Source organism: Hypomesus nipponensis, chromosome 18 (assembly GCF_054491055.1).
Source record: "Hypomesus nipponensis isolate SF chromosome 18, ASM5449105v1, whole genome shotgun sequence".
Classification (NCBI taxonomy): domain Eukaryota; kingdom Metazoa; phylum Chordata; class Actinopteri; order Osmeriformes; family Osmeridae; genus Hypomesus; species Hypomesus nipponensis.
This window is the reverse complement of record NC_140378.1, coordinates 20,675,179-20,689,488: the sequence shown is the minus strand read 5'-3', so window position 1 is coordinate 20,689,488 and position 14,310 is coordinate 20,675,179. Positions and strand designations below refer to the sequence as shown.

Sequence of the window (14,310 nt, the reverse complement as noted above, 5' to 3'; positions counted from 1 at the left end):
TGGTTGTACCTTAATGTGGCGATCCTGTGTTTTCTATAAGACCGCGGCGCGGCGCTGTTATCAACACTGAGCGTCAAAATGTAAGAAGACACATTTTGGGGTAACAAAGGTTACCATGGAGATATGCAACATCCTTTGTTTTTTGTGATGGCAGTGTGAATGAATGGTGTTAGCTTCAGTAATTGGAAATACTCTTATCATGCAACCCACAAAGTTTTGTATTTGGTCCAACTTCCTTGCTTTAGTCCAAACTATGTTTAGGTAGGTTTTAAGTTTTTATTGGTTGCAAGCCGCACAACGAGCCTATGTAGATCTTGTTAGCAATGATATGATCTTAGTGGGACTCTTACGAAGCTAGCTACAGTACAGTAACTTGTACTAATGTTGGGTCCAGTTCTCCAGCCACGCTAACGGATTAGCTTTGCTAGTGTGATGAAAGGCGTGAAAGTTCGCAAGCAAGCTAACCAGCAAACTGCATGTCTGTATGTGTAGCTACCTAGCTAACACGCTAGCTACATTTCTCCAGGGGATCCTTCTGATTTATCCACGTTGAACTGCAATGTGAGGACGCTCTATCGTCAGCTCGTTGGATGAACTAAGCGTCATTCACAGAGAGGGGCGGTTCTCTTCGATAAACCAGCCAGGCAGCAACCGCTAGCTTCGCTATCTCGCTGGCTGCAGTGCAGCAGAAATGTCGGATATGCCGTCTGCCGACGACTGGATCCTCTGCGAGGAATTGTCATCCTTTATCAGAGGGGTCCGTAGACCCTGATAGTTCGAGGAGGTAAGAGTGCCGCTGTTTTCGAGGGTGAATATAACCGGGGGGGGGGGGGGGGGGAGCAAACCAAAATGCAGATAGATTTTCTGATGGATCACGTCACTTCACGCCTTAGTTCCAGAAAGACCGAGAGTCGTCTACTGAAAGCTAGCCTAGTCCAGCGGAAACTGCTTGAGGGGGGAAGGGAGGGGGGGGGCGGGTATGGTATTTTCTTCACATAAATGTTTCTTGTAGAGGCTAATTGCGTTTGGCTGCAACTCCTAATGTCTACAATATTTCTAATAGTAGCGTCACATGAGAAGCAGTGTCCGTTTTAAATGACTATTTTGGGTGTCACGGTCGGCTAAGCTTGCTTTATCCAGCTAGACTTTCAGGAAATCTATCTCTGGGTCAGCTAACTACATCCATAGTTTCCAAATGTTATTTCTGTATTTATTCATGTGGTAAGTGTACTAGTTTACAAGGTACGCCAACCCAATGTCCAGAAGGGTTTACGTAGCGTTTAAAGGTCTGTGATATTGGTTGTGATAGGCGACAGAATGGGGAATCTTCGTTACGTAATGGGCTGGGTGGTTTACGCTGCGTGCGATGGGAGGGACGCAGCAGTATGGAACACAGACGTAGCGAACAGAGAATGCCATTGAATATTTGACAGCGGTTCTAAACGTTGGGAACTGATTAGTTAAAGGGTATACTGAAGAACATAACCTATTTTGAACGATTTCATCCTTGACAAGGACGCCTGTGTGTGAGTTGAAGATATTTTTTCACGGGTTTAACGCACTACTGTAGGTAAGGTCTTAAAGTGTTAAATTGATTTTATGTTTATTATATATTTTTTCGTTTTAAAACGAAGTTTTGCCCAAATTTAGCTTTTGCTTGTTAGATCGATTTCACATGGATATATGTGCAGCGACCGTCCCCAGTAACAGAGCACTTTGTTAGACTGTTTACGTGCGTAGGACTACACCACGTGTTGTATGGTGTGGTTCAATCTTGTGTGAATAGTACAGTAAACAATCTTCTACAATACTTTGTCAAAGTTGTTGCTGAGATATGTTTAAGATGGATTTTCGAATCAAGAAATATATAACTATTTTATTTATAAATACATAACATATTTAAGCAAAAAGAACGCTTAGAAAGCAAACAAACGGTCACTTTCTTATATGGTAGCTGCCATTCATTTTTATGATGGCTGTTACGTAACACACCACGGTTTTGCATGGGGATTCCATCTGTAAAGTGTTCACCTACAATAAGGTGGTTTTTTAAACGCCGTTGATCATCCCAAATGTCATTATTACCATAGAAAAGGTCAGGCTAGTGGTTGAGAGCGCGCCTTTGTAAGAACGACCGACAACAACAGACTCATCCTCAAACCCGTCCCGCAGCACGCGAGCCCGCCTGTTTAAACGGGATGGTGTCTGATGTATGGGTTGTGTTTAGATTGTAACATCTTTCGATCGTCACTACACTAAATTGTTTATACTATCTTAGTTGACTGTACTAATGTTTTTCTTGTTAAGATTTGCGATTAGAACAGCTTTAAATGAGCTACGCACGTAGTCATTTTCGGGCAGTGTTTACCTCGTAGAGCGCTATACAATCGCATGACAGTACATCGAAATGGTGGCAACATGTGTGTACATGAGAATGTAAGCACATTTCTGGTTAGAATACATATTCGTCTTTTGACTTTATATATATATGAAAGAGTTATAAAAATCCCATAATGTGTTGTCATCGCGAGTTTGAAGTGAGGTGAGAGGAAGGATTGTGCGTGTGGTCCGCGTGTCAGACAGGTCACGTCTACCGTCGACCTGTACCATCTGCTGCCGTGTAACAGACCAATTAAAAAAGATGAACTTTGACCTCCACCTGTCCAGTGTTCTGTTCCCCTCTCAAACACGCACACACACACACCCTTGGTTATAGGTTTGACTTTGTCCGTTTGAAGTGCTTCACTGTGGTGTTATCTCCCCACAGGGTCTGGGCCGGGCGCTGACACGCTGCAGCTGCCCACACACTGTCTTCATCTCTGGAGCCGGAGAGGCCGGGCATGGGGGTCTGACCCTGGAGGACGGCAGCCCACACAAAGAGAAGAGGCAGGAGAGGAGGCAGAGGACAGGAGAGAAGAAGAGAGAAGACAGACAGGACAGGAGAGAAGAAGAGAGAGAGGACAGGAGAGAAGAGAGAGAGGACAGGAGAGAAGAGAGAGAGGACAGGAGAGAAGAGAGAGAGGACAGGAGAGAAGAGAGAGAGGACAGGAGAGAAGAAGAGAAAAGAGGACACAGTCCAGTTACCATGACCCAGAACAGAGACTTGGTGGTGTTTTACATCCAGTATAAACTTGCTCAGAGAGACTTCCCCCTCAGTCACATCGAGCTGACCAGCAGGCTTCCTGAGCGGGTGGAGGGGGGGGACCAAGGGGGGGCCTCACTGCACGCCAACGGCTCCCCCAACGGCATCAGCCCCGAAACGCCCCAGCCGCCCTTGTCCCCGCGGAGACGTCCGTCATTGGGGGCGGGGCTAGACGAGGTGAAGGAGGCTCTAAGAGACTCGGCCAACGAGTTTGAGCTGCGCTACGCCCGCGCCTTCAGCGACCTGTCCTCCCAGCTGCACATCACGCCCGGCACCGCCTACCGCAGCTTCGAGAGCGTCATGGACGAGGTGTTCCGCGACGGGGTCAACTGGGGGCGCGTGGTGGGGCTGTTTGCGTTCGGAGGGGCGCTGTGCGTGGAGTGCGTGGAGAAGGAGATGAGCTCCCTGGTGCCACGCATCGCAGACTGGATGAGCCTGTACCTGGACAACCACATCCAGCCCTGGATACTCAGCCAGGGGGGATGGGTGAGTCTCACGCCCGCCTGCGTGTGTGTGTGTGTGTGTGTGTGTGTGTCAGGGAGATGAATGCTAGGGGGTTAGAGGCAGGTACCTGCTAGTCTAGGTTAGGGGCTGGGATGGAAGGGGGGGGTCACTTGGTCTGTTGTGTAGAGATGGAGGTGCGTGTCTCTCTCCTCCTCCTGTTTGTCTCTCTCTCCTGTGTTCTCCTGTTTCTCTCTCCTTATCCAAGTCTCTCCTTTTGAGGCAGCTGTTGCAGATGAAAGCTCCACTCTCACTGGGGTCAGCTGAGAGTGGACTGTGTGTGTGTGTGTGTGTGTGTGTGTGTGTGTGTCTATTTGTGTGTGTATTTGACAGCTTTGGTCAGTCCTATGGAGACGGTCATCTGATTGGTTGAGCAGTGTGTCCAGGAACCTTCCGATTGGCCTGTCTCTCTGTTGATACTGTTAGTGGTTAAAAATGGATTAATCGATCGCTGATGTTGACAGAGACATATGACTGGGAGAGCAGTGTCTCAGTAACACCCTGGTAGTATGTCATCACCTCCACACCCTCACAGTCACCTCCACACCCTCCATGTCATCTTTGCTGGTTTGGTCGTGCCTGAACACTCAGGAATGAAGCATGATGTTGTTGTGATATGCAAGCTGCTCTGTCCAGCCTCCTTGTCATCTCTCTCTCTCTCTCTCTCTCTCTCTCTCTCTCTCTCTCTCTCTCTCTCTCTCTCTCTCTGTCTCTGTCTCTGTCTCTGTCTCTGTCTCTGTCTCTCTGTCTCTCTCTGTCTGTCTCTCTGTCTCTCTCTGTCTGTCTCTGTCTGTCTCTCTGTCTGTCTGTCTGTCTCTCTCTCTCTCTCTCTCTCTCTCTCTCTCTCTCTCTCTCTCTCTCTCTCTCTCTCTCTCTCTCTCTTTCTCCCTGAACCCTCTGCCTCCCAGCTAGGCAGGTGGGAAATCTGGGCAGTTTCCCCCAGCTGTTTACCGTAACTCCGACGCCCACTATGAAACCATGCCTTCCGTCATTTCTCTCTCTCTGTCTCTCTCTCCCCCTTTGTGTTGTTCTGTCTATTGCTTTCCCAGGCGCACACACACACACACACACACACACACACACACACATGAGTAGACCTTACACTCATAGTATGATGACAAAGATAGAACATCTGGAGGACAAATGAAGTTAAAGTGGTGGTGTGTCTCAGTTGGCATCTCCTCCATCATCCTCCTAACTCTGCTACAGGAACTCTAACCCAGTTAGCCATTATTATGAGCCTTTACCCACAATGCACTGGATATATCATTCATCCATAATTGGTAATAATCCTGCCTCCACACACACACACACACACATATTCTCACAGGCCAAACAGGCTTCCCTAGCTGTGCCTCTTCCTCCCCCCCCCCCCCCCCTTCTCATTTGAGTTGGGAATAAAGTGATGGATCAAGCAGGGAAGGAGGGAAAGCTGTAGTCTGAACCTGGGGAACACTGGGGCAGGAACACTGGGGCAGGAACACTGGGGCAGGAACACTGGGGCAGGAACACTGGGGCAGGAACACTGGGGCAGGAACACTGGGGCAGGAGTCTGTGTGGAACTCTCTCTTTCTACCTGTCTGTCACTCAGACTGGTTCTGACAGACAGGGAGGCAGGGACATATGCTTTTACTGTGTGTGTGTGTGTGTGTGTGTGTGTGTGTGTGTGTGTGTGTGTGTGTGTGTGTGTGTGTGTGTGTGTGTGTGTGTGTGTGTGTGTGTGTGTGTGTGTGTGTGTGTGTGTGTGTGTGTGAGAGAGATGCTGCTGGGCTGTGACGAGACGTCATCTGGCAGGGCTTGTGTTTACATCAAGCTGCTAGACATGATTTACTTAGAGAACCACTACACACTCTGTGTAATGAAGTAGTGTGTGTGTAGGAGGTGTGTGTGTGTGTGTGTGTGTGTGTGTGTAGGAGGTGGTTAGACTCCCGCAGGCCCCTCCCCCTCGTCTGTCATGCTGTCCTATAGAGTCTCCCCTGGGACTCTCTGCTTCACTCCCCCCCCCTCTCCCCCTCCCCCCTCTCTCTCCCCCCCCCCCTCTCCCCCTCCCCCCTCTCTCTCCCCCTCCCCCCCCCTCTCCCCCTCCCCCCTCTCTCTCCCCCTCCCCCCTCTCTCTCCCCCTCCCCCTCCCCCCTCTCTCTCCCCCTCCCCCCCCCTCTCCCCCTCCCCCCTCTCTCTCCCCCTCCCCCCTCTCTCTCCCCCTCCCCCCCCCCCTCTCCCCCTCCCCCCCCCCTCTCCCCCTCCCCCCTCTCTCTCCCCCTCCCCCCCCCCTCTCCCCCTTCCCCCTTTTCCTGGGTTATATTATTGTGTATGTTCACAGACCTGATTGGACAGGATGGGCGGGCTCCTAATGTTTGTGCTACATACTGATACGCAGGAGTTGTGAAACATCTGTGTTCTGATTGGTCACATCCGTACAGACCCTTATCACAGAGCAGTAAAACCTGCCCACGGAGTCAGACCCAGTCGTATTTAGGGCTTAGAACCCTGTACCTAGCCCTGTACCTAACCCTGTACCTAACCCTGTACCTAACCCTGTGCCTAACCCTGTGCCTAACCCTGTGCCTAACCCTGTACCTAACCCTGTACCTAGCCCTGTACCTAGCCCTGTACCTAGCCCTTTACCTAACCCTGTACCTAGCCCTGTACCTAACCCTGTACCTAGCCCTGTACCTAACCCTGTACCTAGCCCTGTACCTAGCCCTGTACCTAACCCTGTACCTAGCCCTGTACCTAACCCTGTACCTAACCCTGTGCCTAACCCTGTACCTAACCCTGTGCCTAACCCTGTGCCTAGCCCTGTACCTAGCCCTGTGCCGAACCCTGTGCCTAGCCCTGTACCTAGCCCTGTGCCTAACCCTGTGCCTAGCCCTGTGCCTAGCCCTGTGCCTAGCCCTGTACCTAGCCCTGTGCCTAGCCCTGTGCCTAACCCTGTACCTAGCCCTGTGCCTAGCCCTGTGCCTAACCCTGTGCCTAACCCTGTGCCTAGCCCTGTACCTAACCCTGTACCTAACCCTGTGCCTAACCCTGTGCCTAACCCTGTGCCTAACCCTGTGCCTAACCCTGTGCCTAGCCCTGTACCTAACCCTGTGCCTAACCCTGTACCTAACCCTGTGCCTAACCCTGTGCCTAGCCCTGTACCTAACCCTGTACCTAGCCCTGTACCTAACCCTGTACCTAGCCCTGTACCTAACCCTGTACCTAGCCCTGTACCTAACCCTGTACCTAGCCCTGTACCTAGCCCTGTACCTAACCCTGTACCTAGCCCTGTACCTAGCCCTGTACCTAACCCTGTACCTAGCCCTGTACCTAACCCTGTACCTAACCCTGTGCCTAACCCTGTACCTAACCCTGTGCCTAACCCTGTGCCTAGCCCTGTACCTAGCCCTGTGCCGAACCCTGTGCCTAGCCCTGTGCCTAGCCCTGTGCCTAGCCCTGTGCCTAGCCCTGTGCCTAGCCCTGTGCCTAACCCTGTGCCTAGCCCTGTGCCTAGCCCTGTGCCTAGCCCTGTACCTAGCCCTGTGCCTAGCCCTGTGCCTAACCCTGTACCTAGCCCTGTGCCTAGCCCTGTGCCTAACCCTGTGCCTAACCCTGTGCCTAACCCTGTGCCTAGCCCTGTACCTAACCCTGTGCCTAACCCTGTGCCTAACCCTGTGCCTAACCCTGTGCCTAGCCCTGTACCTAACCCTGTGCCTAACCCTGTGCCTAACCCTGTACCTAACCCTGTACCTAGCCCTGTACGTACGGCACGTACACACACACCAGCCTTAACTCCCCAGGCTCTGCAGACGTGTTGCAGAGCAGACATGCAACCTCTCTCCCCCTCTCCTCTCCTCCCCCCCCCCCCCGTGTTCATCTGTTTGTTTATATCTCCTCTCATCCATCTCTACCTCCTCTTCCTTCCATCCATCTCATGCTCCTATCTGTCTTAGCTGATCACCACTCACACCTTTGTTTCCTCCTAACCACCACCCCCCCATCCTCCTCCTCCCACTGGCTGTCTGTGTAGGGGGTGGAGCTCAGGTGATTGGTTGTGTGTATAGGGGGTGGAGCTCAGGTGATTGGCTGTGTATAGGTGGTGGAGCTCAAGTGATTGGCTGTGTGTATAGGGGGTGGAGCTCAGGTGATTGGCTGTGTGTGTAGGGGGTGGAGCTCAGGTGATTGGCTGTGTATAGGTGGTGGAGCTCTGGTGATTGGCTGTGTGTGTAGGTGGTATGGGGGAGTCAGATGGCTGAGCGGTGAGGGAGTCGGGCTAGTAATCAGAAGGTTGTCGGATCGATTCCCCGCCGTGTCAAAATGACGTTGTGTCCTTGGGCAAGGCACTTCACCCTACTTTCCTCGGGGGGAATGTCCCTGTACTTACTGTAAGTCGCTCTGGATAAGAGCGTCTGCTAAATGACTAAATGTAAATGTAGGGGGTGGAGCTCAGGTGATTGGCTGTGTATAGGTGGTGGAGCTCAGGTGATTGCATTAGTGAGATGAGATGTTGTTTGTGTGATTGATGTCCACTGCAGATATTTGTTTCGGGTGTCGTGGCGGCGGCGCCATGCTCTGTGGGAGGAGTTAGCATTGAAGCTCTGGATTGTTCAGTGCCCTAAACAAAGGACATCTCGTCACACACTCACACACCTCAGTCACACACACCTCAGTCACACACACCTCAGTCACACACACGCCAGGTTTTCAGGTCATCAATGGCAGCCTCCATACTTGGTGTGGTCAATACCCCTCTATTGTGTCTACAAACAATCACACACACACACTCGCTGCACACACACACACACACACTCGCTGCACACACACACACACTCGCTGCACACACACACACACACTCGCTGCACACACACACACACACTCGATCTGCTTCAGAAGTGTTGCAGGCGTATGTAGATGTTTAGCCCGGCACATTGTATGTATTGTTTTCTTTTGTTGTGTGTGTTTGAGAGAGACTGAATCACAGCATCTGTTCGCTGCCGTTTCCACTGAAATGTCACCCTGCCTTGTCACATATACATTGAATGTGTGTGTGTGCGTGTGTGTGTGTGACCAAACACCTCCATCCATCCAGCTCTGCTCGTCTGTGTTCAGTTCTATTCTGTTCTCTGTTTCAGCCAAGGAAGGCTTAATGGAGAAAGCAGGTCATGAGCATCTCTCTCTCTGTCTCTCTGTGTCTCTGTCTCTCTCTGTGTCTCTCTGTGTGTCTCTCTCTCTGTCTCTCAATTCAATAATGCTTTATTGCCATGAATGAGTGAGCATTGTTGCCAAAGCCAAATAAGATTGAAAATATCAAATGTATCATTTATCATTTTAAAATCATTAATTAAATATCTATATATATTAATAATAAAACAAATATATATATTTGTTTTTCTTTTTGCAGTTTTGCTATTCCTGTAGGATAATTGTCAGTTTTTTATTTCTTTAGTAAAATTTGGGTTTCTGCTTTTTTTTCCTCATAGTCTTCCTCTCCATCTCCTCCTTCTCAGGCTGTGAGTGTGTGTGATGGTGACCATAGAGTGCAGGTCTCATGGAGTGACACACACAGTCACCTCTGTGTGTGTGTGTGTGTTGACAGAATGGGGTTTTGGAGATAGCCTGACTCATTATTCTGCTCTTTAATTCATGTGTGCATCTCCTCACACACACACTAAAGCCCCTTGAGGAACAGAAAGGGGTCACACACACACACACACACAGCCTCCTGTGTGGGACTGCAGGCAGGAACCATTTCCCCAGTCCTGCCCTCTGATCCTGTGCCAGTTGGAGCTACAGTAGATCCAGTAGAGGGGTTCAGGTTCTAGTGCACCTACTGTGCTAGCGGGGTTCAAAGGTCAACTGCCTGGATCCACCAGAGAACAGCAGCAGCAGCAAAGGTCTTATGGGCTCAGACCCATCTGACGCACACGAGGTTGTGTTGTCATTGCGTGTGTGTTAGTGTGGGTGTTTGTGTGTGTGTGTGTGTGTTGGGTCAACAATGACGCGTGGAGCTGCACTCTTGCCCCAGAGACATGGAAGAGTTGCATGTGATGTGGATGTTGCAACAAACAGGAAGTACCAGCCAGGACCAGTATGTCAGCTAGCCAGTCAGCTCCTCAGCTAGCCAGCCTGCTATTGAGAACCAGCTAGTCAGTCTAAACCAGTCAGCCTCTCCCTTGTCCTCCAGTGAACTCATCTGTCTCCCTGCCGGCTCCCCTCTCCGTCCCCACCAAGGAAGTTGAATGGCCGGTGGCCCAGTATAGAAGGAGGACTGGTTCCTCCGCCTGTCTGAAACCGCACTGTCTACGGCCGGGGGCGAGAATACCGTGACCATTGCTTCGTCAGTCTGGAAAACCAATGGGCCAAACAAACGTAGTAGCTAGGGAGCGCCATCTCACCCTCTCATGTGTTTACTGTAAAACTGAAAATACAAACACAGAACGCTCATAGCAAACGAACATAACTAACATGCTAGCTGTATGTAGTGTTGCCAAAAAGAAATCTCACCAGAAGTCAATATTGGAGCCTCTCTGAAAGGTCACTAAAAGTCGCTAGATAATATTTAGGCAAGACGGGATAGGTGAAAATAGGTGAGGCGAGGGACGGCGAGGCGAGGGACGCGAGGGACAGGGAGGCGAGGGACAGGGAGGCGAGGGACGGCGAGGGACAGGGAGGCGAGGGACAGGGAGGCGAGGGACAGGGAGGCGAGGGACAGGGAGGCGAGGGACAGGGGGGACAGGGAGGCGAGGGACAGGGAGGCGAGGGACAGGGAGGCGAGGGACAGGGAGGCGAGGGACAGGGAGGCGAGGGACAGGGAGGCGAGGGACGGCGAGGGACAGGGAGGCGAGGGACAGGGAGGCGAGGGACAGGGGGGACAGGGAGGCGAGGGACAGGGAGGCGAGGGACAGGGAGGCGACGGACAGGGGGGACAGGGAGGCGAGGGACAGGGAGGCGAGGGACAGGGAGGCGAGGGACAGGGAGGCGAGGGACAGGGGGGACAGGGAGGCGAGGGACAGGGAGGTGAGGGACAGGGAGGCGAGGGACGGCGAGGGACAGGGAGGCGAGGGACAGGGAGGCGAGGGACAGGGAGGCGAGGGACAGGGAGGCGAGGGACAGGGAGGCGAGGGACAGGGAGGCGAGGGACAGGGGGGACAGGGAGGCGAGGGACAGGGAGGCGAGGGACAGGGAGGCTAGGGACAGGGAGGCGAGGGACAGGGAGGCGGGGGACAGGGAGGCGAGGGACAGGGAGGCGAGGGACAGGGAGGCGAGGGACAGGGGGGACAGGGAGGCGAGGGACAGGGAGGCGAGGACAGGGAAGCGAGGACAGGGAAGCGAGAACAAGGCTTTCTGGACCACAGAGAAGCAAACCCTGAACTGTGTGTTTGTGTGTGTGCGTTAAAGTGAGTGTGAGTGTGTGTGTGTGCGTTTACTTGCATGCCTGGGCAGGTACCACATAATAACAGGAGGTTGATAAGCTCTCTTGACTGCAAGAGCCAGATCACAGTGACCTGTGTGTGTTTAGTAGGCTGTAGGGATGCAGGGAAGAGGAAAGTGACAGAGATGTAGGTGTGTGAGAGGAGATAGTGTTGACAACATCAGAGGCTTGGATTGGTCCATGCAGTACACTCACACACACACACACACCAACATGTCTCAACACGTCTACTTTATAACAGGCGCCAAGCTGCACAGTCTCTCAGGACACCCACGACATTCCTCACCTGTAGGACACACACACACACACCACACACACTGTGCAGACAGGTTTCTGTGTAAGAGGAGTTAGGGTTCCATTCCTGCCATTCCTGAAGACTGACACACACACACACTTACATATACATGAAAACAAGTACACACACATTCACACAGAACACCCTGTGTAAACACACACTCATACACTTCCTGTACACACACACACACACGCACACATAAGTGTTAGTTCAGTGGTGACTGCAGAAGCTGGACTGAGGCCTGCAGTCATGAACATGAGCAGATTTCAGAGCTGCCTTGTGATCTGTGACACACTCTCTGTCACGGCTGTGGGTGTGTGGGTGTGTCAATATTTTTTTGAGGTTATTAGATTTGATCTCTTTCCCCCTCTTCCCCCCCCCCCCTCTCTTATCTCCTTCCACCCACACTCTTTCCCTAGAACACTCTGTTTCGATTCAGTGGAACCCCTTTACTATTAACTGACGCATACACTCACTTACTCACACAAGTTTTCCACTGAAACACATTAGCTCACTTTTCACCTAAATGAGGCATACAAGCTGTTCCGTGAGACTCGCCCACCTCACACTCACACACACACACACTTTACAATGATACACACACATCCATCACACACGGATACACTTCAAAATAACACACACCTCACAGTGACACACATGCATTTACCTGAGACACACACACACACACCCAGGTAGCTGTGGTCTGCTTTCACTGTCATGAAGGGGAATGGGTGAGGGGTTGCTTCCAACCTTCCTGCTTGTCTCTCTCTCGCCAGCACCCAGCTCAGCCCTGCTGGGGTACTGCCCCCCCTGCTGGCTGGGAGCCGGTACTGCAGCCTGCTGTGGCCAGGGCTCCTGTCAGTCAACCAAACCACTGCCAGATCACTTACAGGAGAGGGCGGGGCCTAGATGGGAAGGAATGTTACCAATGAAGGGATTACCTCAGAGAACACACTCAGTTTCTGTGGAGGAAAACCTGCTATAGAGTTCTAGAATCCTGTCTTTAGAAGGTGTGCATCTGTGTGTTTGCACATATGTACTGGTGTGTGTGTGTGTGTGTGTGTTGCATTCACACTGTTTACTCAATGGATCAATCAAATTGCCTCTCTCTCTCCCCCCCTGCCTTCCTCTCCCCCCTCCCTCCCCCTCCAGGAGCGGTTTGCAGAGATCTATGGTCACGACTCAGCGGCCGGCAGCAGGAAGTCCCAGGAGAGTTTCAGGAAGTGGCTGTTGGCGGGGATGACCCTGGTGACCGGGGTCGTGGTGGGCTCACTCATCGCCCAGAAACGGCTGTGAGAACGACCCCCCCCCCCCAAACCACTCCCACCAGCCGTGGAAGAAAACAAATGATGTTTTTCTCTCATCTCTCCTTTATTTTGCCAAGAACATGACATTCACCTCCCAGAAACCACTGGAAACGTTTTTAAGTCACAGGCTAAACTGTCCAGAGAGAAAGAGAGGGAGAGGAGGGAGAGAGGTGCATCTAGGGTTAGCATTCATTTGACACCTCCCCTCATCTACCCCTTCCTCCTCCTCCCCGCTCCCCCCACCCCTCCTGGAGCTTGTTCCCTTGTGATTGGTGGGGTGGTGTCAGCTGACAGAGCTCAGACAGAAAGAGCAGAAACATGAAAAGCACCCCCCTCCCTCAACCCTGAGATGGTACGTGCCAAATGGACTGTAAAGGAAGGAATGGAACAGACCACCTGCACTGTCGTCAAAAGGAGGGGGGATTCCCCTAGAGACTACAGACAGATATGCTAACCTGATCCAGGACCTGGCGGGGGGCGCTGTGGAGGGGCCCTGGTCTGGGCCTGTGAGCTGGACACACTCTGAACACTCTGGGAACCTGCAGGAGATCATGGACCCTCTCTCTCTCTTACACACACACACACACACACACACCTGCTCCAGACGAACCCTCGTCTTGCTTTCTGTTCTGTCTCTTTGATTTGTCTGTTTTGTTTACAGTTTAACAATTAAACATCCAGTTGATTAAAACTGGCGTTTCCCTCTCCCTCCATTTTGCTCCATCTCTCTCTCTCCATCCCTCTCCTCCTCCACTACCTTTCTCTCTATCCCTCTCTCCATTTTGCTGCATCTCTCTCTCTCCATCCCTCTCCTCCACCACCTTTCTCTCTATCCCTCTCTCCATTTTGCTGCATCTCTCTCTCTCCATCCCTCTCCTCCACCACCTTTCTCTCTATCCCTGTCCTCCACCACCTTTCTCTCCATCCCTCTCTCCATTTTGCACCACACATCTGTTCATCTTCTGCCTGTCACACTGAATCATCAGTCAACACAGGACCACCTGCTGTGACACACACACACACACACACACACCTGACAGGCCCCATCCCCAGCAGACTCAGCGGAACCATCTTGTAGTTTCCAAACATATTTAATTGACACCGTGGATCAGACTGGTGACAGTCAGGAGACTAGCTGTCTGTTTCGAGCCTTCCTCACTTGACTGACGCACACACTACTGGGGGAGGGAGGAGGAGGGGGGAGGGAGGAGGAGGGGGGAGGGAGGAGGAGAGGGGAGGGAGGAGGAGAGGGGAGGGAGGAGGAAGGGGGAGGGAGGAGGAGGAGGGGGGAGGGAGGAGGAAGGGGGAGGGAGGAGGAGGAAGGGGGAGGGAGGAGGAGGAAGGGGGAGGGAGGAAGAGGAAGGGGGAGGGGGGAGGGAGGAGGAGGAAGGGGGAGGGAGGAGGAGGAAGGGGGAGGGAGGAAGAGGAAGGGGGAGGGAGGAGGAGGAGGGGGAGGGAGGAGGAGGGGGGAGGGAGGAGGAAGGGGGAGGGAGGAGGAGGGGGAGGGAGGAGGAGGAGAGGGGAGGGATGAGGAAGGGGGATTTGTTTTCATCAGGTCTCTATCAGACTTCACTCACTCTGGGTTTCAGTGTGATCTGTTGTGTTTGTCTTAAATATACTTCCTGTTCCTAATCCTCCATGTGTCTGTTATAAC

At 52.3% G+C, this 14,310-nt stretch overlaps 1 protein-coding gene across 1 annotated transcript; it reads left to right on the top strand.

The window, feature by feature from the left end:
- Positions 1-132: 132 nt before the first annotated feature.
- On the top strand, positions 133-12,740 carry bcl2l1 (BCL2 like 1). The gene is made up of 3 exons (XM_084681263.1): positions 133-784; positions 2,768-3,628; positions 12,502-12,740. Exons 2-3 carry the CDS (start codon positions 3,086-3,088, stop codon positions 12,643-12,645), a joined length of 687 nt encoding a protein of 228 aa, XP_084537389.1. The 5' UTR covers positions 133-784; positions 2,768-3,085; the 3' UTR covers positions 12,646-12,740.
- Positions 12,741-14,310: the final 1,570 nt, after the last annotated feature.

What these genes read in the sequence shown, in the direction of transcription:
- bcl2l1 (XM_084681263.1), top strand. Translation starts at nt 3,086, where the DNA reads ATGACCCAGAACAGAGACTTGGTGGTGTTTTACATCCAGTATAAACTT. An exon ending in TACTCAGCCAGGGGGGATGG is followed by an intron (nt 3,629 to 12,501) that starts GTGAGTCTCACG and finishes CTCCCCCTCCAG; the next exon opens with GAGCGGTTTGCAGAGATCTA.